The sequence below is a fragment of the Peromyscus californicus genome, unplaced genomic scaffold (genome assembly GCF_007827085.1).
Source record: "Peromyscus californicus insignis strain IS unplaced genomic scaffold, ASM782708v3 Scaffold_20__1_contigs__length_68692818, whole genome shotgun sequence".
Taxonomy (NCBI): domain Eukaryota; kingdom Metazoa; phylum Chordata; class Mammalia; order Rodentia; family Cricetidae; genus Peromyscus; species Peromyscus californicus.
The window spans coordinates 9,815,641-9,843,236 of NW_026294503.1; the positions used below are offsets into that span (position 1 = coordinate 9,815,641).

The following is a 27,596-nucleotide window of genomic DNA, read 5'->3' on the forward strand; positions in this document are numbered from 1 at the left end:
GGTAAAGTTTAAGGGCCTGGTATGTCAGTTCAAAGACTTCACTCATGCAGATATCAGCAATAAATCTAGAAAGTCTTGGGAAAGAGTCATTATTCATTCTTTTCATTTAACCTTATCTGTACAACCAAGTCTTTGTCAGGTAAAGGGAAGAATAGGAACATGAGCAGGTGCATGTCTGTCTGTCACCAGGCAGCATTCAGTCAGTAAGCAACTGGAAGCTGAGACTAGCAACTGTTGACTGTCTCTTGCTTTTCTCTTCATTTGGTCAACCGATATCAGCCCAGATGGTATACCAACCATCCAACTGACTTCAGGCAAGGACCATGAAAGCTGAGGCAGAGGGTCACTTCAAGTCAGATGAACCTTCAAGAGAAAACTTCCTGGAATGTGGACTTATTAATTCTTAATCTCTGCCACCCTAGAGAACACAGAGAGCCATTAGCCCTGCTTCCAGAGACAAGGCAAAACACTGGCTTCTCCTCCTAGTCACCTCCAAATAACTTGCTACAAGAGGTCTATGACTCAGACATTCTTCTTAAGACTGCTATGTGATGAATGATTCAAAGCTTTTCAAGGTTTGCAAACATTAGAATACACATGGATAAAATTATCTGTTCAAGGAAGAACCTAGTGGAATTTTCTAAACCAACATCATTAGGGAGATCATAGCATTTGAAATTGACCTCAATCTGTGATTTCAACAGGTCACTGAGGTTCAGTGAGCATAAGGATAAGTAAAAACGGCAAACTTGACAAGGGCCAAGCATGCTCACAACCTGATTGATGTGATTCTGTACTTCCCAGCCAGGTGTGTGGGCATTTTAAGGAAACTTCACTTTGAAGACGTTCCCCAGAAATCTAAATAATCTACAGGGACTTTCAGAAGTAGAAGAAGATGCTTCTTTGCATTATAAGGGTGTGGAAAAAAATGAGTTATTTACAGGTAGTCCATAGTTCTGTATTTTGTAGACATAGATATATAAATGAAAGATACTTCCCCATGATCTTATAGTATATACACAAATATGTACAGCTACAAGAATACATTAAAGTTTTTTATTAACTAATTTTTTAAAATTTATTTTACATCCCGACCACATTTTCCCATCCCTCCTCTCCTCCTGTTCCCTCCCCCACCTTACCTCTACTCCTCCATCCAGTGTTCCTCTGTTTCTGTTCTGAAAGGGCAGGCCTCCCATGGGTGTCAAAAAGGCATGGCATACGAAGTTGAGATAGGACTGAGCTCTTCCCTTTGTATTAAGGCTGGACGAGGCAACCCAGTATTGGGAATAGGTACTCAAAAGTCAGCTCAAGCATTTAGGGGCAGGCCCTGATCCCACTGACAGGAGTCCCACAAACAGACCAAGCTACGCAACTGTCACACATATGTAGAGGGCCTAGGTCAGTCCCATGCAGGCTCCCTAGCTGTTGGTCCAGAGTCTATGAGGTCTTATGAGCTAGGTTAGTTGTTTCTGTGGGTTCCTGTTATGCTTGAAAGTTGTTTGGTATTTTTGTCATGTCTAAAATGCACATTCAAAGTTAAGTATCTCTGGATTGCTTTGTGTGAAAAATTTAGCCTGCTGAAAACTGGCTGTATATACATATGCATCTATACACACACACACACACACACACACACACACACACACACACACACACACACATATTATATATATAATATATATATATTATATATATTCACCACATAATATATACATTATATTCATGAATACCCTTATTCTGAAGTCTGAATTAAGTTAGCTAATATTTCTCTTCTTTTCAAAGCTGATGGTGCTGCACAAATTCTCTCTGACATTGGCACAGGTAAACCAAACCTGAATATAATTTACTTACTACATTATCATTTGAATTTGTATATTTTGAAACACTGAGCTATTTCACCTTTATCTGAAATATCTAGATGCATATTATATAATCTATAAATTCTTGAATATTTTCACAGTGGTACTATAATAAACATAATCATAATAAAAGCAGCCAGTGTTCATTGAGTACTACCAAATGCTACATTCTGAATTTTCTATGTTCAGTTTGTTTTAAGTGTTTCATTCCATCCTTATAAACATCTTACAAGGAGTTTTGGGGTATATTACTATGTAAACCAAGGACCAATGATGTGTTTAATCTCGTTAAAACTTCTAAGTGGCAATGTTCAGTGACCACAGTGATGGCAGACGTGGCTGAGGTTTGCTGGCTTCTGGTGTCAGACCACGCTGAAACGAAACTCCAGTAGACCATCTGACTTAGACGTCCCATCACTGCTGTTCTCAACTGCAAAGTCACACACAGTTTCTTAGGTGGTTTGACACAGGCCTTAATTCTGCTTTAGTACAGGCTTTTCTCACGGAAGCAGGCTGCACAGGGAAGTGATAAGAGGCAGCTGTGACAGATGATGACATGAGAATAGAAGGGAGCCACAGGCAGCAGAACTGACCATGAGATGGGAATCCTCATCAGAAATGTGCATCTGCGATGGGCCACAGCTTCAAAAGCTAATAGGATTAGGGATTAAGAGGTCCCTGGAGCTGGGTCTAGGTCTGGGAGATACAGTTCAGTGGTGGAGAAGCGGTCTTATGTGCATGAGGCTCTGTGTTTAACCAGCGCTACAGAAGGACCTCTAGTTTTGTGGTACATATTTTTAACATGAAAGAATAATGTCACATAGTTCTAGTGTAGTTTGATTGGGATATCTGAGTACTTTCTCCAGTGGCCCTATAATATGAAATATCTCATGTGTTTAATGTATATTTAATATTTTAATGTATATTTGCCCGGGACAAAAATAAGAGAGGAACAAAAATATTTGGCTAAAAATTTAAAATGGAGTTATAACTTCATTTAACGAAGTAATCAATCATTTTTCATAAGTTCTTTTTCTGTCTTTTCTCTTTGGGAACCCTACGGGCAGTTATGAATGCTGTGTGACCCCTGCCACTTGTTCATGAGGTCACTTCATTAACAAAGATATTTCGGGTTTCATGTGTGTTAATTTCCCATGTAATGTTTTCAGCCTGGCAGAACCGTATTGATGTTACACAAAAGGCTTTCCCCACATGTGGGAAAGCTTAAAAGGCATATTTTTTATGCCTTGTTATGAGTGGACAAATAACTGATTTCAGCAAAATCTATTAAAATGGAATGAAAGTCTCCAGGCGAGGCCGGACGCATAGAGTCAGTGCCAGATGCTTCTGAAGGCTGCAGCACCAGGAAGCCTTCAAGGTTTTAAAGAAAATAAGGGCTGACTGTCACCATATGACTGTCACTTCGCTTCTTACACTTGTGATAAGTAAACTTGGATTCCTGACTGTTCATTCAGGTTCCACATGTGGCTCCATTCTGTTCACAACTTCCTAAGGTGTTAGGAGAAGACAGGGAACGACTGATTGAAACCACGAAGAAGGCAGTTATGGTCTAGGACACTGGGCAAGCACTTGGGTGTGTGATGTTTTATATTAAGCTACCTAGCAGCAGAGCTGGACCTAAACCTGATATCTTTGCTTCTGCTTTTTCTATCTATGTCACCCCGTACTGCCCTCCAGATGGCATATCCCACAGTTACACCAGGAAACTCTGAAGGGAACATCCAAGTCAGATTCATGGGGCTTGAGGACTTACGATGGTTGAGATGAGCTGTGTGTATGTGTGTCTACAAGTTTAAATACCTGACCATACCTCCCTTCACACTGGCACTTCTACTTAAAACTGAACCCTAAGTTCATGTTCACGGTTACTAAAGAATTCATTCTAATGTGCAATCATAATATTCATATTCAAATATAAGTATAAATTCATGTAAAACATTAAATATACAAATCAAAAGAAACCAGACATTGATATTACCTTTACAATTTTGATTTTATAAATCCATTATAAAAGTGGGGTCTTTGGCAGGTCCCATATTAACACAACTCAACATGGATGGTTTGGCTCAGAATGTGAATACCATCACCATCTTTAGGATTAGATATGACAGTACTCAAAAGGAGTTATAATTCTTCAGTCTGGGAAAATTGAGAATTTATTTAAGGAGCCAAAATGCTTTGTTTTTTTAAGTTATTATTATTATTATTAGTAGTAGTAGTAGTAGGAGGAGGAGGAGGAGGAGGAGGAGAGAGAGAGAGAGAGAGAGAGAGAGAGAGAGAGAGAGAGAGAGAGAGAGACTCTGTGTGTGTGTTTTGTGTGTGTATGTGTGTTGCAGGCACACAGTGCCACAGCATGTGTGAGCAGCTCAGAGGATAACCCTCAGACATTGGTTCTCTCTGTCACTGTGGGATCAGGAGATTGAAGTCAGGTAATAGGGATTATACATTAAATGCCTTTACTTACTGAGCCATCCTGTCATAGTTTAAAGCTTTTATGGATTACTAGAGTTTTAAAGATATTTTGCAGTTGACTTTTAAAAAATTCTTATGCTAAAATACTTGTGTATGTATTTCAAGCTAAATGTATAGTGTAATGTGTCTCAGACTTTACTCTTTATCCTCCCTTCTGAAAGTGTAAAAATTTCCACGACATTTTTACTCTACAATTCATAAGATGCATACACCGTGAATTATTGAATAATACTCTTTTTTTCTCAGGGTAGTTATAGGTGTCAAGTCCTATACCTAACTAACATCTACTGTCACTGTGTAGCCTGGACTCATAAAATAACTGCAGAATTTGACTTGCGTGTGGTTGAGTCCAAGAAACTATTAGTTAAGGCTCTCTTCAAACTATTTGTGCTTCATTGCCTGAATGGTGCAGGCCATGGGAGCTCAAGAGAACCAGGAATGGAGTCTTTCCATTATTATGTTGAAACATGAAGGGAACTCTTTTTTTTTTCCCAATGGGCCTTTCATTGTGGGAATGCCAGGCCTAGCTGGAACCAGGAGATACCACTTTGCAGATAGCTCATGTAGTTTCTGAAGTAGAAACTAATTTTAAATGAGAACCACAACCTTTCGAATCTCCCTCAAAAGATGTGGTTTAGAATTTGGTCATGGATGAGGTCAGCAACTGTAGTTTTTAATTTTGTTATCAGTAGTTCAGCTATCCACTCACTATTCATCCCTTTTTCAAAATAAAACTTACAGCTTTTCAGAAGGCAGATAACATGCTCCATCTGAAAGAAGAAACACTATGTCCAGAAGTAAACACTCTCCCCTTAAGCCACTCTGTTTTATGAAAGGAAGTGCTAGATAGTGTGGTTCGTTTTACGGAAATTGTATATGTTTGACATATAATTTTCTGTCAAGATAAAGCATTTCCTCCACTCAATGGGAACAAATGCTCACTGTAGTATGCAGCCGATATCTGTTTATTTTCCTTCCTTTCTCTTTCTACCTAATGTTCAATTGTGCATTACAAGTGGTCAGCAAAAAACTCAAGTATTTCCCTCAGTCAATGAAAGTGATATTTCCTATTTTCCCAATATTTATCTGAGTGGCTTTCAAAAACTTTTAATTTCCTCCCACCACTTGCCATGTTTTTAGAGTCATTCTGAACTCAAGAGACATGCAGTTCAAACTCTCCCATCTCTTGACTGGATGATTTACATCAAAAACTCAATAGACACTGCACAGGAGGTAAATTCCTTTCAGATGGTAGAATTATTCTGAGAACCGAGCCAAAGGACTCTGCAGTACTAGGAAGGAAGCAGATGCTTCAGTTCACCTTTTTAAAGAAGGCCAGAAGACTGGAAATAATGATCACATGTTCATACCATTGTAATCAGCCTCTGGGAAAGGCACTTTAGCCCACTGAAAAATTTGTCTTATCAGTCATTATGGCTCTCAGATCATGTGAAAGAATTTTTTAAAGAGACTCCCATGGGAGGTTCCTAAAACTTACTATGTGAATTTCTTAGTAGGGAACTGAGTATATCATTATGCCCGGGTCCTCTGCATTTATTTTTGTGTCCTATGTCTTGGCCAATCTGAGACTTTTACCTATCCTGTAGCAACAGAGTTTCTTGAATGTAGGTAGTCTTCAGTCTATACAACCGAGCCACGTGGTTGACTTTGCCTGCCACCGTCGTATCCCAGCTCCGAAATCTTTGTGCACACACACACACACACACACACACACACACATACGCACACACACACACACATGTCTATATTCACCTTCTACTGGAGAGGGGACACCACTCCTAACTACTCTCCATCATCACACTGCTCACTAATAATTTGCTGCTGTTATATTTTTTAATCTGCTCTATGGAGAACTCTAAATTTGAATTCCCTTAGTTTGATTCTACATTTTTTACATTTACTATTTTATAAAATGAGCTCATAATTGTAGCAAATAAATTCTCTAAAGCTGTAAACAAATGTGTGCCTGTGTAATTGTGCTCCCCTATACTACTCCCTGCTCTTCTTCAAGTTCATGGCCTCCTTGTTCACTAACTGCTATTGCATGTGTGTGTGTATGTATATATATATGCATATATATATATATATGTATATATGTATATATATACATATATACTATTAAATATATTTCTAAATAATGTGTTCAGTAGGTATAATATTACTTGCGTGTATGCTTTTAGAGAAATTTTTTTTGTAAAATGCAAAGGCCATTCCATCTCTTTAGACTGACAATGGATTGCCTATTTAGAGGTGAAAACAATCTTGCTTAAAGAAGATGAAAGTGTCTCTCTCAATTAACCTCTTTCACATCCTCTTTCACACTCTCTGCCCTTGAGTCTAAGATTTAGCTCATTGATCTACATATACTAATCCTATACACGTTGTTATGCCTTCTGGACAACACACATGTTACCTGTGCTCTCTGCAAAGGGCTGGTCCTCTACTGTACTCCTTTCAAGGACTTAGCCATCATCTCTCTATTAAAGCCAACCTACCTATGCTCTAATACTGGGCCCATTTTTTTCTAGGTATGAAGATAAATTACTCATATTTTTAAGTTCCCCATGGAAGTTACAAGATGTGCTAGACTTGGTAACTCCTTTATACTGTTTTAGTGATAACAGACTTAATACAGATAAAGTTTACATAGTACTAGAGTCACACTAAACATTCAATAAAACCATTAAGAAAAGTCAATAGATGCTGGGTGGTACCCTTACTCTATCCTGGTAATGACATTTTATGTGGTGTGTGTGTGTGTGTGTGTGTGTGTGTGTGTGTGTGTGTGTGTGTGTGTGTGTTTTGCTATGTGTGCAGATGCACTTGTGTGTGCGCACGTGTGTGTGTGTGTGTGTGTGTGTGTGTGTGTGTGTGTGTGTGTGTGCCAGAAGTACACCTCAGGTTTTCTTTCTCAGGTGTCATCCACCACGTGTACTGAGATAGAGTTTCTCACTGAGCCAGATCTTGCCAAGCAGGCTAGGCTATTTGGCTAGTAGAGCCCAGAAGATTCACGTCTCCCCACCTTCTCAACATTGGGATTATATGGCTTGCCCCATGCCCAGCTTTTTTCCCATCATTCCTGGGGATCCAACTCATGTCCTGATGCTCACATAACTGGCCCTTTACTAACTGTGCTAGCTCCTAGGTCTTCTTGCCAGGATTTTAATACACATGTGTGGCTAGTGCCTGCCAACCTGGGTTCACCACTAATGAAGAATTCAGGAACATAATACTCATTTGATTGTTTTTCTATCAATCTCCAGTTTCCTTGAAGCTACTAAAATACTAAGACTAAAGTATATCGTCTCTCCCCAGGCATATGAACAATGTGAGGACATGTAGGAAGTTAAGTTTTTGATACATCAAAACAAAAAGAACCATTATTCCCTGGAAGAGACTGTATAAAAGAGTAGTTGTTACAAAACTATTTTTGAATGAAAGTTGAATTCATGAATCACATTTAGTACAGCAGGAATGCGCTCTAAGCTGACTTGAACAACCCGATAACGAATGTGTCACTTCATGATTAGCTTGGAGAGTGGTTCCTTTTTCAGTTTTTCTTTTCTTTACTGTTTTTTATTGTTCTTTTTCATTTCTTTGCCATTAATTAAATTCTCAATTTCGTATTATGATGTGGTTTCTACTGCTTCCAATGTATGTGGCGATATCTTAATAATCACCAGTGTACAGGAATGATGTTGACTAGGTGGTAGTCACAGTGCTCAGTTGTCCTCTCTAAAGCATTTTAAACATTGTTTCCATGCCATTGTCAGTGTGAACTTTTTAATTCTAGCAATAATTATGATCTGCCCAAAAGCACGAAGCAAGCCACTAAGCTCTGACACTGTGATCACACTGAAGGAAATATTTCTCTAGTGGGTAATATGCCTAAGAATAAATGTGACCCAATGTTTGCAAAGATTACACAAAAATAAATGTGGTATCCGAAAACTGCAAAAAGTGGCTTTGATGCAGTCTGATATGACTGCTAGCCTAAGGTATAACTGTTGCCTGACCAATGCAAGAGGAAAGCATGGTGGGTTGTTACTGAAAGTATGTTTCTTAGGAAATTTAGAGTAAGTGGTTCATGTGGCATCGTATGTTCTAGTATGAAAGCACTATGAAATGGAAATGATTGTTCTATGGAAAGATGGGTTTGCAGATTTGGATCAAATGAAATTTGGAGGAAGTTACATATCTGCTCATTGTGTACCAGACATACTTTGCCATGGAATGTTAATGCATTATCACATAATTTTCATTTCTTTGTGATAAAACATATAAAACTGATTCCCAAAGAAACTTGAAATATCCAGTAGACTGCATGTATTTATGATGTTCCATGAGCTCCTTGTGTAGAAGTGGTAATCCCATTTTTAGACATCAGAAAACTGAGACTAAAAGAAGCAGCTTGGAAGGCTCTTGGGAGTTAGTCTAGAGCAGTGTGTTCAGTTGTACACTGAAGAAATCCTGCTTGCAGACAACACTTATTAATGTTTGTTTAATCAAATTTTGTTCCGTAGGAGAGATAGAAAAGACTAAAGCTTAGTGCCTGACTGTATGCCTTGCTTTATATCAAACATCTCATTTCATTCCTTCCCTGTCATGGCAAAGTAGGCCAAATTATTCTGCCAGATGTTTTCTACCTAACCATTGGACAGAGAAAACTCACTAAGAATGTATTCTTGTGGGCTATATGGCACTATATTTGAGATCATGCCCCAAATGACTAAAGTACATTGAACCCAAAGTTAAATTGTTTTGTAAATTGCACAAAACTTGTTATTATGACACTGTTTGAACTCTCAATATTTATTTTAGGAAATTTAATGTCACATTATAGTATATTAATTTTGCAATATTTATATGCATATAAATTTAAAAGTAAAATAATCTCATAAAGTCATTTGATAAACAATAAACCTATATAATCAATAAATTTTCATCATAAAATAAAGATTGGAAATATGTTTCATAACTAAAATGAAATCAAAGTTTATCCAGCAACTTACATTTAATTCAGCACTATGGTATGTATACAAATGTCAAATAACTAAAGACTATGTTTGGTTCAACTGAAAATATAAAGACAAAGAAGAATAACATCTAGATAGAAACCATAGTGAGAGGTACATCTGTTGTGTGCCTCTTTAGTGAGCTAAAATGGCCAGAACTCTTAACTGAGATTAAAGGGAATGCAAACTAACAAGAACAAAGTCTGCAGCTATCGGAGCCCAAAACTCAGTGGAGAATCAGACAGTCCTCTCCAAAGTTTTAAATCTTCAGCTAGGACAAGATTTGTTTGATGGCTGCATCATTAAAAGGATGAACTATATTTGAAGTGTTACTGTGTCAGACAATTCAGTCTGTGTTATTATTTCCACGGTTTTCATCATAAAGCAGACACTGACACCTTTCCCACACCCTGCGTGGATGCTCAGGGAGGCTGGCACCTGTCATATTTGCTATCATAATTTCTCAATAAATTAACAGAGAAGACATTTGGTTACTGATATTGGGGTCGAACTTCAAACCAAGGCAGAAATTTTAAAGTCACCCTCTTTGCTTCTAACAGCTTACAGATATGTTTATTAGACAAACACTGGGGGATGAAATTAACTTGTGATAAGTAGGCAGACATATGAGCCCTGTGAGAACTTCCATGCTGGACATTTCTGAAATCATGCAAAAAAATACTACCCAACTCCATGTACTTAAGTCTTGGGATGATAAGAAAAATATGTTTTCAATCTTTCTCCCAACGTATTCATCTCAATATGAGAATAGATACGTCTCATATTAATACTTAATTTATAAATACTCATGAGCTCTATTAAAATTCTCTGGCAAAATCCTACCATACTTTTCTTCCAGTGGACTCTAGCTTAGAGTTTGGCAGGCTCTGTCTGGTTAGCAGGTTTTTTTCTTCCCAATCACATTACTGAGCACACCCAAATGGAGCTCTCCAGACTCACTGTTTAAAACAAGTTCTTTACAAAATATCTCTGAGGCTTGTTTAGACTATCTAAAGGAGATACAATGTAAGGAAATGGAGTGTAACAGAAATGTGAAATGTCTCTAAAACAAGATCACTTCATGTAAAGTTATCTTGTGTCTGCCTATCTAGACATGAAAGCATGAGACGGGTTTTTTTTTTTTAATGTAGCACCACGAGTCAAGGATCTGCCACATGTGTACATTGCATACCCACACTGAACCGTGACGTGAATGGTCACACAAGCCACAGCTCAATGACTACAATCAGTTTCAGATGTAAGCGGTGCTCTTGCTTATCTCCATTTATAGTCCCATCTCTACTCCAAAGGGCTGATTGCAGAGAACTGCATAAGATGAACTCAGGCTCCAAACTTTAAAGCTCTCTACTGAGCTGCAGGCCAGGAGTCTGCTTAAACTCAATATGTGCAAAAGGGCATTCATTACTTCAGCAATGGTTGGATAAGAGTGGGGTGAGATGTTCAAATGGAAAGGCGTTTGCTGCATGAGCCTGGTGACCTGAATTTGGTCTTCAGAACCCATGTAGATGTGGAAGCAGAGAAGCAACTCCATGAAGTTGTCCCTTGACCCACACATGTACACTATGGCACACGCATACTCATATTCATACATACATCAGTCCTACACACAATAAAGAAAGAAGAGTAAATGGATGGATAGCTTCTCAAGACATATTGACTTGCAGTTGTGAGGTTATATGGCTCCAGATATTCCAGTCATATACAATTTAAGTTTCATCATCACAAAGACATTCCCAAAGTGCATAAATATCACTGTCATATCTCTGCACAGGATCAATGACAAGGGATATTAGAGAATACTTTACAACAACCATCTTTCCTTACTATAAAAATTATTGAGGACCATCTCTTTCCTCTTTTCTCTACATGTATCACTTCCCTCTCTCCTGAAAATGGAAACAATTAAAATTAATTACAAACCAAGAACCCCCCTGAAAAAACTCACCCCAGAGCTCTGAACTAATTTCTGTCCTATACAAAAGTATCTAACACCATAATGTCAAATATATAACCATCACTATATAAGAGATTTTATCAGTGTTAAAAATACCAAGAATGGCCGGGCGGTGGTGGCGCACGCCTTTAATCCCAGCACTCGGGAGGCAGAGCCAAGCGAATCTCTGTGAGTTCGAGGCCAGCCTGGTCTTCAAAGCGAGTTCCAGGAAAGGCGCAAAGCTACACAGAGAAACCCTGTCTCGAAAAATCAAAAAAAAAAAAAAAAATACCAAGAATGAGCCAGGCAGTCACACCTTTAATCCCAGCACTTGAGAGGCAGAGACAGGAAGATCGCTGTGAGTTCAAGGCCAGCCTGGTCTACAAAGTGTGTTGCAGGACAGCTAGAACTGTTTCACAGAGAAATCTTGTCTCAGAAAAAAAGAAGAACCAAGAATGAAAGATAATTTTTATAAAATCCTTTTAGAAAGACATTGCAGATACCCAAATGCAAACTTAAAAATACATGTTCTGAACTTCGAGAGCTGTGAAAGCTGTCAGCTAACTCTTTATGAATGCTTTCCCAACTGCATTTGTCCTGGTCATAGAGCAACAGAGAACGGAGCAGCAAACCTTTACTCGCTTGCATGAAACAAAATATCTACAAAGCCAGAAGAAGGGAAGAGTTCTTACCACCTTCTTTAGTGCAAAGGCTGACGAGGTTGTGGACCGTGTCCATGAGCTCCAGTTGTTGCTTCTGAAGAACGCTGTTGTTGGTGGTGGCTCTGCTCAGTTGCTTCTCTAACTCCTGGATGATGAAGGTTTGGCGGGTAACCAAACCCTGAAGGTTTTCCTTCTCTTCCTTCAAGGTGTCCAATTCTTCTTTGTGTTTTCCCTCCATTTCTAAAATTTTATGTTCTAATAAACTACAAGGAAATGAAAATAAGACTTAATTCTTACAGTGCTAGAGAAATAGTACTATAATCCTACTTGTTCCCAAGAGTAAGATTAGAAGTTTAAATTATATATATGTGTGTATGTGTGTGTGTGTGTGTGTGTGTGTGTTTGTGCGGGCATACATATTTGCTTACACATGCCATGGTGCATTTGCACATTTCAGACAATAATTTACAAGTGTCAGTCACTTCCTTCCCTATGTGGGTTCTGAGGATTGAACTCAAATTGTCAGGCTTGGCATTAAGGACCCTTACCCACTCTGCAGTCTTGCTTGTTCATAAAAGTGTTTTTTTAAGGGCCAAAAAATGTATATCATGTCAGCCATGTGAAAAATGCAAATCCAAACCACAGTGAGCTTCTATTTCACCATTGGCAGATGCCAATCATTAAGAGAATAGCAGCAAAGAGCCCAGTGGCTAAGAGCACTTACTGCTCTTATGGAGAACCCAGGCTCTTTTCTCAGCACCCACATAGCAACTTACAATTGCGCTTGCAATTCCAGTTACAGAAGATCGAAATGCCTCTTTTAACCCCCACGGGCCCATGCGTGCACCTGGCTCATATACACACTCATGCACACATAAACACATAAAATTGATTATGAAAAAGAAGACAACTTCAAATGCTGACAAAGATACAGACAGGGAAACTTTTATACAAGTAAGACTCTATCAAGGCAGATTCTGCAGGACCAGAATGTAAAATTAAACAATCCTGTATTAAACTTCCAGCTTACTTTGAAGTCAGACTTCCGGATGAGATCTAGGGAACCACAGGTTCTGAAATCACTATGCAGGCAGCTCGGGAAAGGAAGAATGCATTCGGTGAGCACCATAGTCTTACAGAGAAACGTGGGATACTTTTCTCAGAGTGATGCAACCTTAGGGAACTTCTCTCAACGCTCTTCCAATGGCACCCTCCTTGAGCAGTGCGCATCAAAAGCGACGGATAATGCAGAAGCACTTGGGGATCTGAGCAACTGACTTGAAATAAAACGCATTTTACACTTTATAGAGTGTCTAATATACTAGTATTCTTGTGGGGAAAGGCTTACTCAGTTTTCTTAGTTCTGTTTTCAGACGGTTCCAAGCAATCCTTAGTTTACAAGGTGCTATTCCAATGCAGCACACCCAGAATGGGCACTTAATTTACCTTGGAGAAATATAGAGCTGAATCATTCCTATAAGTCTTCAAAAAGAAGACACTAGGGAGTGTTTTAAATTTAATACTTAAATTATACAATCTAGTGTGTTTGAAGAGTCAAACTTTCCAACTGTTTGCGCTAAGGGGTAAGATGTAACATCTGATCATCTTTACACAGATGAAGAAGTGTGGCAAGAAATGCTCAAGGACCATCCAGATCTTTGCTAACAAATGTGCTCTCCAAAGGAGAATGTAGCCTAGTATATGGCAGAACAACTGCTGGAGAGCTGGGCCCATGTGTGAGACCTGTCTAATTCACAGAACTTTTGGGAGTGAGCCAAGATTCACATAGGCAAGTTCCACATTTATACCCAATAAGGGAAGCCACATTTCTCTCCCAAGTTTCCTTCATTTTACTAGATGCCAGTAAGAAAGAATCCTTCACTTCTACTGACCATACAGAGACCTCTATTTGGAAAGTGACTAGGAGAAATCATGAGGGTCATTTATATTTGTTTAAATCCCTGTTCAGAACTGAAAAAGTTAGAAAAGGAAGCCAGAGTAAGATGAAAGAAAGGATCTCTAGGGGATGAGTATGATGCAGTATCTTTTAGTAGTTTCTTCTGTGCCAATAACTTGTTGCTGCTAGAGAAACTCATGAGGGGGAAAAAACAGAGACAGGGGTTGGAGAGAAAAGCAGTCAACTATTCTATTGTTCATATTGGTTAAAATGTCATCCACATACCACTTAACTGGGGAGTTCTCTGCTGTGGGTATTGGGGAAGCCTTTCTCTCTGCTTGTAGACTTTTGGCTTTTGATCTGAGAATTAACCACAACTGATACTCCAGCTCATTTTTAGTTTACTTTTTAGTTATGTTTGCTCCTATTTCGGGAGTAGTGATCAGATACACGACTCCCACAATTTAGAGTCATTAACTTATAAGAAAATTGTGTGTCAGACTCCCTTCAGTTATAGTATACCACCAGGAAATCTTTAGCATTAACTGCTAAAATGATGATCCTGTATATATAACTCATGACTTGGAAGCTAAAGAGACATATGATGCTGGATAAAAGTTCTAAATAACATTTTTGTCCCAGAAGTAAAATCAGAACTGGCCTTCCAGGTTTCCTAATTAGCAGGCAATATCAGGTTCTAGTTATAAGTCATATTTATTAGTTGCTAAGTACCAATAGTTAAGTGGAATATAAGATGGCAGTATTTCCACACTAAGGATTTATATTTAGACAGCAAGTCTCAGAGAAAAATCATAAGCAACAAGAAACTTCTGTTTCCAACATAATACATTTTTCATACTTTGCATCAATATTTTTCCACTTCTGCTTCTAATGTACTGCAAGAACAGCACATATACTGGGGTGGCTGCTTCTCTACTAGAGACGTCAGTAAAAGACATTGGTTGTTTTGTTTTTTAATCACAATTTGGAAAGCTATGAGAATGAAAAGTTGACTAAGGAAATCCTTGATCCAAAGAAAACAATCCTGGATATTGTTCTTTCCTTTGCAAAAGGAATATACATTAGTATATTGGAAAGAACATTAATTTTTGTAATTTATTAAATGGGTGTTAATCTACCGTGACTTCCAGGTATCAAGTGGCATTAACCCAGCCTGTCACCTTAGAAGAGATATTCATGAAGACAAAGAAACATCCATCATCGAGATGCAAGAAGACAATGATCAAAGACATCTCGAAGGACTGGGAAACCAAAGCAACACCTCTCTGGCTACAAGAATTCTGAGACCTTACCATATGGAATAGATAAGGTTTCCCAGAAAGTGTTTCCTTAGATACTGTCACTTCACTCAGGTCTCTCTTAGTAGCCCTCATAGTCCAGTTATTTTCTAGTACTGTTATAATCAATCTTTTATGTGTTATAATCTTTAGCCTCCTTCAGAATGGCCATTTCTTCCTGACCCTTCTGTCTCCTCATCCTCTTTTATATCTACTCTTAATGTGTGGTTTCCAAAAGACTTCTATCTTTGTTTCTTCCTATTTATTGGCTGTCTGTGCACTTTGGAAGCCAACCTTTTTCCCCTATTAATTCCAAAATGGTTTGAATTCAAAATTCACTTTCCAAAAAGGTATATACAGTTGATAGCTATTAACACATTTGTAATATAATATAGTATTAGAGTTGTATACCACTTAAGAAAATCCCTGTCTCCTCTGATTCTTTTCCTTAAAGATGTGTTTTTATTTTTATTATATGTGTATGGGTGTTTTGTCTGCATATATGTCTGTGTACTGTATACATGCAATGTCCATGGACACCAGAAGAGAGAATCAGATTCTCTAAAGCTGGAGTTATGAATTTTAGCTGCCGTGTGGGTGCAGGGAACTGAATCTGTGCAAAAGGTTGTGGAAGAGCAACAACTTAATCATCTCCTCAGTCTCTCCGTTGATTCTTAAGGCATTATAGTTGATTTCAAATAAATTATTTTCAAGCCCTAGAATAGAGGTAGCAATATAAATTTCTTATCCAAAACCTTAACTGTTGAAACCAGGTTTTACAAAACATGTTTCAGTTGTTTTATGTTAGAAATCTGTACAGATTTCCACTGCTGTGAAAATGACTCCCATCTCCTTGATGTGATGGCTTGAAGAGGAAATGCTCCCCCACAGACTTGGGCATATACTTGATCCCCAGTGTGGGGTACTATTTGGGTAGGTCTGGGAGATGTGACCTTGCTGGAGAAAATATGTCACTGGGGGCAGTTTTTAGGTTTCAAAGTCACAAGCTGTACCCAGTTTTCTCTCTCTCTAGTTCATGCTTACAGTTCAAGAGGTGAGCCCTGAGTACCATGTCTGCTGCCATACCTGCACTGAGTCATCACAACCTCTAACGCTACTCTGGAACCATACACTCATGGTATTTTATTACAGAAATGGAAAAGTAACTGATATAACCTGATTATACTATTTACATCACACCAATCATCAAGGTATCACCTGAAACATCTCCTTAACATTTGTTCTTCACCCTCTGTTTGGTTTGGGAGCTTGTGAGTCACAGTGTTTGAACTTACCCATTTTCCCCACCTACAGGAAAAATCTTTTAAAAATCCAAATAGATTTTGTTTTTAAAGATATATTTTATTATTATTTTGTGTGTGTGTGTGTGAGTGTGTGTGTGTGTGTGTGTGTGTGTGTGTGTGTGTGTGTGTGTGCCCACAGAGGAAGGCCAGAGGCATCAGAGCCCTGCTGCAGTTACAAGGAGATGTCAGCTTCCAGACACAAATACTAGGAACTGAACTCAAGTCATTTGAAAAATAATGTGTGTTTTTAATCAGTGAGCCACATTCCCAGTGCCAAGGGTTTCTTAATTATAGCTCTACCTTAAAATGTCTGCCATCAAATTTAATTTTTTTATCCAGTACACTGATCATATTCTATCTGATCCCTGAATCTGTCTATAGATACTCTACCATTACTCCTAATTAGAAAAGTCCGAAGAGCCTTTCTCCGTTTGGCATGGAGACCACTAGATAGGAAAGTTGAGTCTTAGGGCATTAAATCCTAAAAATGGACGGGCAAGTTGTTGATTTCCCTGATGATAACATTTAACAAGTTTAGCTGAGGTTTAAGCTCATAACAAAACATGGGATGCTGACCCCAAACTTCAGTGCATGGATTTTGGTTTCAGAGTTTATTAAACAGAAAGAGAGCTCCACTGTCAAGTTTTTGGAAGATTCAGATTGAATAAACCATTTTTCCCGGGATGCTTCTTTTGAGATTAGTGTTCCATGGAACAACAGTTTACCAACTGTGCATTCAGTCTATACAAATTGAGCTACAAATTCCAAAACAGAGTTTCTCACAGGATTTTCAGTACTTCCTGTTTCCCATCTTTCTGGGAGCACTTTGAGAAGAGACATGCATAGGATTTTGGCACTTAACTTCTAGTTTGAGGCAGAGGTGCACTTTAATGAAGAATAAAATAAACAAAATAATCTAGGTCTTGAACTTCAGTAAAAGCTCATGAAAGAGTATATATAATTTGAACATTCTGACTGATTTGCTTTCCCTGCACACACCATCCTTTTTACAATATATCTTCTTGGAAATATTTAAAACCATTGGATACATCTTGAAGCTTTCACATAAATGCTCTCCCTTTCAAATTGTTTCCCACAATAGAATTCTTAACATAGCAGCCAGTGAGTGCCTAGTGGTGAGAACTGCCTAGGCTGTGTGTAAATATAGCTCTTGACTCAAGGAAGAGATGTTGAAAATACAGAAACCTTCTCATTTTTATCTGTCTGAACTTATTTACAAATGTTTTAATTATTTCCTTGCTTGTAGTATGCACTGTGTTGCCATATGGTGCAAACATGGGCACACAAAGGGTGAGCTTTTTCTAGATTAAATTTATGATTTATTACTAAATTAAATACTAAATTCTCTTTTGTAATACAGTTGCATTTGTTTGGTCATTCAAATTTGGGGCAGAATTATAAACACTATAAAGTCAACATCAAACAGTCAGCTTTTCAAAGCCTGAGGAAATAACAATAAGCTAAATAAATATATTGTAGAAGCCAGAAATAAGGAAGAAAGAAGACTGATACATTTTGTGACTTAAAAACATGTAACACATATATTTGACTAGATAAAATATTATATATATATAATAACAGAATATATATACCACAAAGAATTCATATGAGTTAGTAAAGCAAAGACAAGTGATGTAATAAAATCAAAACACATGGACAATCCAGTCACAGAAGAAATGCAAATAGCTAACAAGCATGACAAGATGATACCCTAGTAAGCATAGCAGGAAGGTTTTGGAAGATTAAAACACACACACACACACACACACACACACAAACACACACACAGGGAGAATAGAAAATTCAAAATAATTGTTTACATTTTACAAAATTTTAAATAATCAATATGTATCTAACAAATAACACTTTATTAGTATAAAATTGAATATAGTCCCCACATTTGGGAAGCTGAAGCAGGAGTACTGTGGCAAGTTCAAGTCTAGTCTTTGCTACATAGTGAATTCCTAGCTAGCCTGGACCAGTTAATGAAATTCTGTCTCAAAAATGTAAAACAAACTAAAAAAAAATAAATAAAAACTGAATAAAGCAAAGTGTAAATTATGGTGTATTAAAATTGAGTTGGTATTTATTCTCTAAATTATAAGAGGTTTGATTGCTTACAATTACACATATATTAATGTAAGATATTTGTGACATATTTTATGAAATAATAGGAATAAGACTATTTAAAATAATATTTAAGCCGGGTGGTGGTGGTGGCGCACGCCTTTAATCCCAGCACTCGGGAGGCAGAGCCAGGCGGATCTCTGTGAGTTCGAGGCCAGCCTGGTCTACAAAGCAAGTTCCAGGAAAGGCACAAAACTACACAGAGAAAACCTGTCTCGAAAAACCAAAAAAAAAAAAAAATAATAATAATAATAATATTTAAAATGTATGTACATAGCATATAAATATGGACATATATATAACTGCATGTTAGAATGTATTTATGTAAACATCCTAAAGGTTTATATAGCTGTATAAAAATTTGTACACTACATATTCATGATTACATTGATAGTGTACTTGTAGAAAGAATAGATGAATAAGCACTATTTTGTATAGCAGTTGGTGCAAAGTATGTGCAAGGGAAGGTAATGATGTAGAAATTAGCCAAACTTTGGTCTTTAATTGTATATACTCATATATAACTTGTAATCTGCTTTGCTTTTTAAATTTTTTCAAGGAATGAATTTCCTAGAAATCTATAATGGGCTTTGTAAACACTGTTAAGAAGTTTAAAAGTTGGACTGAATTACTGATATATATGATTTGTGTTTTCTACTAAAAATATTTTTGTTATGTGTATGTTAATTAAGTTAGGGGTGTGTGTGTGTGTGTGTGTGTGTGTGCGTGCAGGTGTGTATAAATGGCATTTTGGGAGCTAGAAACACTGGTATGATACTGATCATTATTCATTCAACATTTGAAAAACATTTAGAACTATATATACTATGTGAGGAGAACTGGACCTGATAGTACAAAGATAATACATAAAATGCAGGCTCTGCTCCAGAAGATTACTTCCTAATGCTATACACTCATGTACTCATACATAAACACACATGTCATAGAATGGGTCAAATAACGGTAGAAAGACAGGTATCCTGTAGGTTGTCCTCAGGGAGTTACATTTCATTACTTGGAGCCAAAGTAGTATGTACAGTAAGGTTTCAAGGATGAACAGGAGTTTGCCAACCAAATAAGGAATGTCAGCCATGCTAGACAAATCAAACATCAAATTAGTATAGAATAACATCATGTGGTAAAGTGGGATACATCTAACATAATTAAACACAGCTATGCCTGCCAGGCACTGTACTTTGTGTTTCATGTACCTTCATGTATCATTAATCTTCATGTCAACTTCAAACAGTATTATCATCATCATCTCTATGTTAAACATTAGCCAACAAGCCACAGAGAGTCTCATTAACTAGCCTAGAGTCACACAAATAACATATGATAGAGCTAGTTACAGCAAGAAAAGAGGAAAGTGAAACCCAGTCAGTCTGGTCTCAGAATCCCTGCTGGGAGCTGTAAGTCTATTCCTTCTAAACTAAAAACCAGTAAGGGGAAAAGGCTGCAGAATGATTGTAATAATGGCCAGGCACTATGTTCTACACTAAAGAATGTGAACTTCTTTTGATCCGCTGTAATATTCAATGGGTAGAAGAACCTTACAAGGAAAAAGATTGTTATTTAAACAAAAATGATTTTGTCCATGACCTGAGTAGGTCACACTGGCACAAAGCACAAGGTCACTTCAGTGGGACAGTTGAGAATTGATGTGAGTCGAACAATTGATGGAGCTAGAAAGGACCAGACATGTTTGAAGAAGATTTCAGTGGTGGGAATCATCAAGATCAACAAAAGTTGGTGAGATGTAGAGGATCCAGGGAAAGGGAAGAATTAAGATGGCTCTTAGACTCCCAATTAGCTCAGAACTCTCTATTGCTCTTAGCTCCTAAGGCTATTGAAACTGAGAAGAAATAAGCATCTGCCATTCAGTTCATTATGTAAGAAACAGAGGATAAAGGTAACTCTCCCTCCAATTCTAGTTATAAGAAATAGGATACCATAGTAGACATTGGGTTTTTCTTCTTTTTTTGCTGTTGGAGACAGAAATGAAGGATTTGTGCAATCTATGCAAGCACTCTACTATTGAGCATGCTCAGCCCTGAGAACGTCATATTTTAAGACCCTTGTCCTTGGTCAATATCATACACAGCTAATTTAATTAAACCCAATCAAATATCTAATGCTAGAGTTTAGTGAGTCTTCATGTTAGTACTTTTCAAAGGCCTTATCAAATGCAGGATAGCTCCAAATGGAAAGCTTTTCATATCCTCAGAAATACTTTTAAAACATCAGTATTTCCTTAGTAACTTCTTAGTAATTTAGTATCTTGCAATTGTGTAAGATTCAACCAAGTAAACATAATTAGCTTAATGATTTTTTATAACTCCAGTTGGGAATAGATGAGACTTGTCAACTAAGTTCAGTGAATTCCCAGTTAAAATAAATAGTTTATATGTCCTATTCCAGCATTAGAAGGACTAAATAATAGTCTACCTTGGTAGGCCAAAATCAACCAACCAGTCTACCCTTTTCTTCAATTTTATATTTGTTTGTTTTAAGAGAATCACTTGATGACCACTCCAGTTACACCCTAGGCTGCATCATGCTGGAAAGTATTTCTTATAGTAATTAACACAGGAAATCATCATGGAATCAAATGTGGGTTCTGCTATGTACTAACTCTTTAGTCATGGGCCAATTATTTGAACTCTGTGAGTTTCAGCCTTCTAATTATGATGTGGAAATAATATATTCTTTAGAAGACTGCTTGGAGGGGTAGCAACAGTGAATGGCATGCATCTAACACAGATGTTTACATTTTTAGATGGCAGTGAGATCAGCTAGAAAGGTCTTGGATTGTCATCAAATATCTAGTCCCATGTTATTCTAAGCTATCTTACTGAAGGTTTCCCTTGTCTTCACCTGGTACACTCAGTAAAGCCTGAATGTGGTCAAACTCTGGGAGTCCAGTCGAAGAGAGGGAAGATGGATTATATGAGCAAGAGGGGTCAAGATCATGATGGGGAAATCTACAGAGACAACTGAATCAAGCTTGTGGGAACTCATGAACTTTAGATCAACAGCTGTGGAACCTGCATGGAACCAGACTAGGCCCTCTGCATATAGGAGACAGTTGTGAGGCTGGGTCTATTTAAGGGGTCCCTAGCAGTGGGATCAGGATCTATCCCTCATGCATGAGCTGGCTTTCAGGAGTCCATTACCCTTGGTAGGGCTTCTTGCTCAGCCTTGATGCAGGCTGAGGTGGGGGGGGGGGGGCAGGGAGGCAGGGTGGATGGCTTAGTCCTGCCTCAACTGAATATAACCAGGATTTGCTGACTCGCCATGGGAGGCCTTACACTTTTGGAGGAAGAAGGCTGGGGGAGCGGGAGGAGGGATGAGAAAGGGATGTGTGGTTGGTATGTAAAATGAATTAAACTTTTTCTTATATTAAAAAAAAAAAAGAAAGAAAAGAAAGCCTGAATGCTCCACCTTTGTATAGATGGATTACTACTTTTCCTTCTGGTATACTTTGTTGTGACAAAGAAGTTTCTTCTATAATATTTTTCTGCCTACCTGTGTTCTCAATTTGGAAAAAACTTAAAAATTAAGTGGGATATGTGGCCTTGAAACCTGGCTAGGAGACCCGTGCTTAGGAGGCAGACTCCAAGGCAGTTATGAATGCAGCTGAAAACAGCAATCATAAAATTACCCAAAATGTCAGGAGTTTTACAACTCTTTTTAATAACTCAATTCTGTTGTCCTTGAATTTGAACTTTGTAGATGGCAGTATGGTGTTGCAGTTCAAAAGACTGGACATGCCTAGTAGAGTGATTCCCACTTGGTCAACTGAATAAAATTTCATTGATGTATATGTTCCTACACATCTCTTTTTTTAAAAAAACAGGGTTTCTCTGTGTTAACAGCCCTGGTGGTCCTGGAATTCATTTTATAGACCAAGCTGGCCTTCAACTCACTGCCTGCTTCTGCCTTCTAAGTGCCAGGATTAAAGGTGTGTGCCACCCCTGTCCCATCTTTTCTTTTCTTTTTTCTCTGTTTTTTTTCCCCTTAGACAGGGTCTCACTAAATAAAGTTGCTGCCTGGCTGTCCTAGAACTCATTAAGTGGACCACACTGACCTCAAAGTCACAGAGATCCACTCCCTCTGCCTCTCCAGTGCTGAGACTAGGGGTGCTTGTCCCGAACCCACCTTCTTTCCCATTATTTTTGATCAGAAGAAATGGGATAATATTAGAAAAATGTGATACAATTTGGCACATAATATCTCCTGCTGCATGATCATAACAACCCCATCACAAGCAAGTCTAATGGATTTCCATTTGCTTGGGTTTTTGATTGTGTATTTTATACATAGAAATGGGATGCAAAGTCTCTTTCTTCTAAGTAACTTTTTTTTTTAAATACCGTGTTTTGAAATTAGGGCAATGTTCAACCAATAAAAATAAAATTTTCTAAAGAAAGCAGACTAGGAGATTCACAGTCACCTCTGTGAGACTTCTGGGAAAACAAATAGTAAAGTTATCCTATTCCTGCTTTGTGCGTTTGGGTATTTAGGGGATGAAAACATGAATCCAATGAGGCCAAACATCCACACTCAACCCTGCAAGTGCTGTGCTTCAGTTTTCAGGATGTAAGTCAGCAAGACCTCTCAGCATGTGTATGCAGTATAATCCTAACTATAAAACATGATTTTTTTTCTGCCAAAGAGGTAGGAGATACTCCGACTTGGCGGCAAAGACGGGGAACTTTCTCAAAGTTGCTAAGTCCCACACCCAGACACAACTCCTGACATTCCGAGGGGAGGAAGCAGAGCTTAATTTAGATAATCCCCTCTGGAAAGTACATTGGCTGATTCAAACCAGACCTGGATGACTGGGGCATGTTGTTCTTACATTTCAGAGATGCCTCCTTGTAGAAAGAGCTTCTTGTTGTATCTAGGGGATTAAGATTCACATAAAGAATAGGTAGGTAAGATCAATGAACTATTTATAAAAATGTAAACATTTGACTTTGACCTCCTCGCTGCTTACTTGGGAGGACACTGCCTTTGCTGTTTTAGATAGTGCTTGGCAGAATGCCTCTCATTCCCTTGATCATATGAAAATAAACAATAACAATAAATAGAATCAGGAAATACGCTATGTATCACGAAAAGGATATTTTTGGTTTGTTTGAAGAAAATTTTAAAAATGGTGCAGACAAGGATACACATAACATAAGAGAGCAGCTATTTGGCCCACACACCATTGCATGAACTGGACCCTTCAATAGGAAGACAGACAGATAGTTGTAAGGATACAGCCATGTTGGGAGCTGAGTCTACTAGCAAAGTGCCCTCAAGGACCACTTCTGAGGTAATATTGAATGTTCCAGAATGAAAAAGAAACATGTGCCAAGTTGGGGTATGAGATACATGGAAATTTTCATCTGCATGAATATAGAAATGCATTTCAAATTAAAATCCAAGAAGCTTCACTCTTCTCAAAAGGCCTGTATGACTAGAAAAAGGGAATGGCTATGACCCTGAAAATCTATCATTAACAGTAAATGACATAAGTTATATGTGGAAGAAAACATTACTTTTCTACAGAAATTAAAATTTGGTTAGAGGGAAACGATCAGATGTGTCAGGAATCAGAATTCTCTGAGAAGCTGGTGCACAAGAAGTCCTTTACACTTGTGCCAGTTTAGAGTTCCTGTGAAAAAGCAGCCTGACTCAGTTTTACTGATAAAACAGAGGCAGTTTTCCATTAGTTTGCCTGAGGAGTATCATCCCAACCACAAAAGATGTCACCTTGTTCTGACAAAGGCAGGCAACACTCCTGAGGGCCAGCTCCCAGACTTGTCAGCGTAAGCCCCTATCATATTAATAGCCAGATACAATCTAAAACATCCTTAAGGTGGCAAGCAAAGCTTAGTTTCTATTATTCTCTTCTTCTTACATAAATGTATTAAATATAACAACATTACCTAATAGGAATACACGAATAGGAAATGATAGTAGGTGCTATATTAAAAATCATGTTGGTACACTCTTCCTAGGGTAAGCTTTAAACACTCCTGTTGCCACATCTATGTTTCCAGTTTCATATTGTGGGACTGAGACCCCAGTCCAAAGGGGTTAGCTTGCAAGATTTAGAAAAGAAAAATGCAAGAAGAATGATTAAATTTGAATTTCTAACAAAAATGAAAAAAAAAACCTTAAAAAATGATGATGGAATGGCCCAAAATCCAAGGGAGGTGTAGATATAGATATAACAAATTTTTAAGGAAGGAGGGGATAAATAACATTAAATGGAGGGAGGAAAGAAGGAAGAAGGGGATATATGAATACAACTGACAGTTAAGGGCCTCAGTTGTCTTTTTAAAGCAACGGACAGTTAAGAGAATCAATTGTTTTTGTAGCTAAACATCCATCTTTTCAGGTTTCCCATTGAAACCTATGGCATCCAAGAGTGAACTGAAAAGCTACAGAGCAGGAGACATTGTGCACACCAAAAGGAGAAACAGTGAAGAATGTATGCTAGCAACACTATAAGCTATTAATCATAGGTGCTAATAAGTCTGCTGAGCGATGGATCAAAGCCATTCTAGTGTAAATTTACACAACATGCAATGTAATAAAGATTCATATTGCAGGGACATTTTGTTGACATTAAAGTATATCTCTGTGATGTTCACAGCATCACAGGAAAAATAAGGTAACTGAATTCCTCTTCATACATCATACATAGATGTCTTCACTTTTTCAATTCCTGGATCATTATCATTTTTTACGGTGAAATAGTACAAATATAAACTAACTTGATAATACTACTTCTAATAATACTACTACTTCAATATCCTTAGATTCCTATGTCCTTATTGTCAATAAATTTCAAACCAACTTTCATGTACTATACTATTTAATTTTAAGTATTTATTTATTTGTTTGTCTATTTATTTATTGGTGCTACAGATCTAACTCAGGTCTCATGCTGACTAGGCTGGTTATATGCCACCAGACTATGTCTTTAGCCCTTGATTTTAAAATAGATATAGTAAGTGTTCTGGCAACTCACCTCACCAAGTTAAATTTTTAAGTAGAGAAATGATGGGTGATTAAATTCACATACTAAAGCATTAGTGTTAACTCTGTGGCCGTCTAAAACATTCTGGCATCCTGATGACTCTAACCTATTAGGCAATCAGTGTATCCTAAAAGTGAAGGGCACATTCCTTACTTTTACAATGGAAAAAAAGGACTCTGCACATAGCTTATTTTGATAGAAAAGCATCTGTTAGAAACTTATCTGAATTTGGGAGTGGAAAAAGTTTGAGTTTATATACTCAATATCTTTCTTTAAAACTACTGGAGCTATTACTCTGGGAACAAAACTGTCAGTTCCAAGGGTCTGGAGTCAGCTTCACTGTGCAGAAGCTAACATCAGTCAAAGTCTTCAGAGTACTGGTGCATTGAAACTGCCTTGCTATTGGACTTTTACTGTTTGCTCAAAAGCAATCCTATTAACATTTAATTTTTTAAAAAATGAAAAAAATCAACTAAAAATAGCTACATAAATAAGTTTGGCCCGTAGCATGCATTATCGAGGTGAACAGGAGTCTGACAAATGTGCTTGGGGGGAGAACACTGGGGAAGGGAATATACTCAGCCCTCTGGTTGAACTTAGAAGGGACAGAAAGTGGCAGGCTTCCTGCAGATAACATCTATTTGTTCCCTCCAGGAATATTAGTAACTGTCTTAATGCTACAACAGCCTACCGGCAAAAGCCATTTGAGGAAGTGTTGGCTTTGACTCCTGGTTTGATGGTTCAGGCCATCATGACAGGGTCTAGCAGTGGCAGCAGTGCGAGACAGCTGATCACACTGGGTTCACAGTCAAGAGTCAGAGAGGGTGATGCTGGGGTTAGCTGGCTTCCTCTTTTTGTTCAGTCTGGGACCATAGGACATGCGATGGGATGATGCTGCCCACATTCAGGGTCAGTGTTCCTCCCTTTAAATTTCTCTGGAAACTCCCTCACAGACAGCCCAGAGGTATTTTCTCTAGGTGATTCTAATGCCATCAAGTTGAGAATGAAAATTAATCATCACCCCCAACCCCCAGGCTAGGCCTGCTTTTCCTGGCCAGTTCACCCCAGAGTTCTACCTCTTTGCTCTTTGTAACAAGCCCATGACAAGCATCCTTGGCTTGTTAATGGAATGAACTCTGTTTAAGGCAAGGGAACATAAAGTTTTAACTAGCCAAGTAGCTAATGTGATATTTCTTCATTTCTTTCTTACTTTACTTTTTTTCTGTAATTAATTTTCATTTCCATTTCCCATTTCTGAGAGAACTTTTTTTTACCACCCCTTTATTATCTTTATAGTGATAGCCTTGATATATCTATATATATGTATATGTATATATATGTATGCTCCAAAATAGATGACTCAACTTTGTGAAAAATATATTTGTACATGCTACTGAGCAATATATGCAGTTCTCTCTGTCGGTTGGGACTGCTGTTTTAATTTTTCTTGTGTGTATTTTTCTTTCTTTTCTAATAAACTTTGAGCTATTTTTATAATCCCAAAAACAAATAACTCAGAAAAACAAGGTAACATTTCAATTGCTCAACATATTCAAAATTCCTGGACAGAAATCTTGAAAGATATTACTATAAGTAGGGCTCACTTCAGCAAGAAAGTTAAGTCATATGGTGGTAACCCTAAATTGATTGTGACTGAAGTATACCTGTTACATACATGCATATTTCTGGTTATTGTAGAACTGGTAGGATATATAGTAATTTTCAAGAGGATTTTCAATTTTAGAACATTTCATCAAACAGCCAGTTCAGGGTCAAGTTCTGTCAAGTTTATTTATAGTTAAATAGTTTATCCCATATCACTCTACAAGAATAAATAAATGTAACATTTTGTAATATCAGTCACAGTGCATGAGTGACCCCTTGCAGATGCTAAATCAAC

The 27,596-nt window shown here is 37.8% G+C and overlaps 1 protein-coding gene across 2 annotated transcripts in view; it reads right to left on the reverse strand.

Annotated features, from left to right (window-relative positions):
* The window catches only part of Angpt1 (angiopoietin 1), a 249,624-nt gene that overhangs the window by 63,234 nt on the left and 158,794 nt on the right, over positions 1-27,596 (reverse strand). The window contains exon 4 of one of the 2 annotated variants that reach the window (XM_052747736.1): positions 12,041-12,270. In XM_052747736.1, the coding sequence (XP_052603696.1) occupies positions 12,041-12,270 (230 nt within the window). Of the gene's footprint in view, positions 1-12,037; positions 12,271-27,596 lie in introns of both variants that reach the window. The other variant, XM_052747735.1, reaches the window with a different exon arrangement.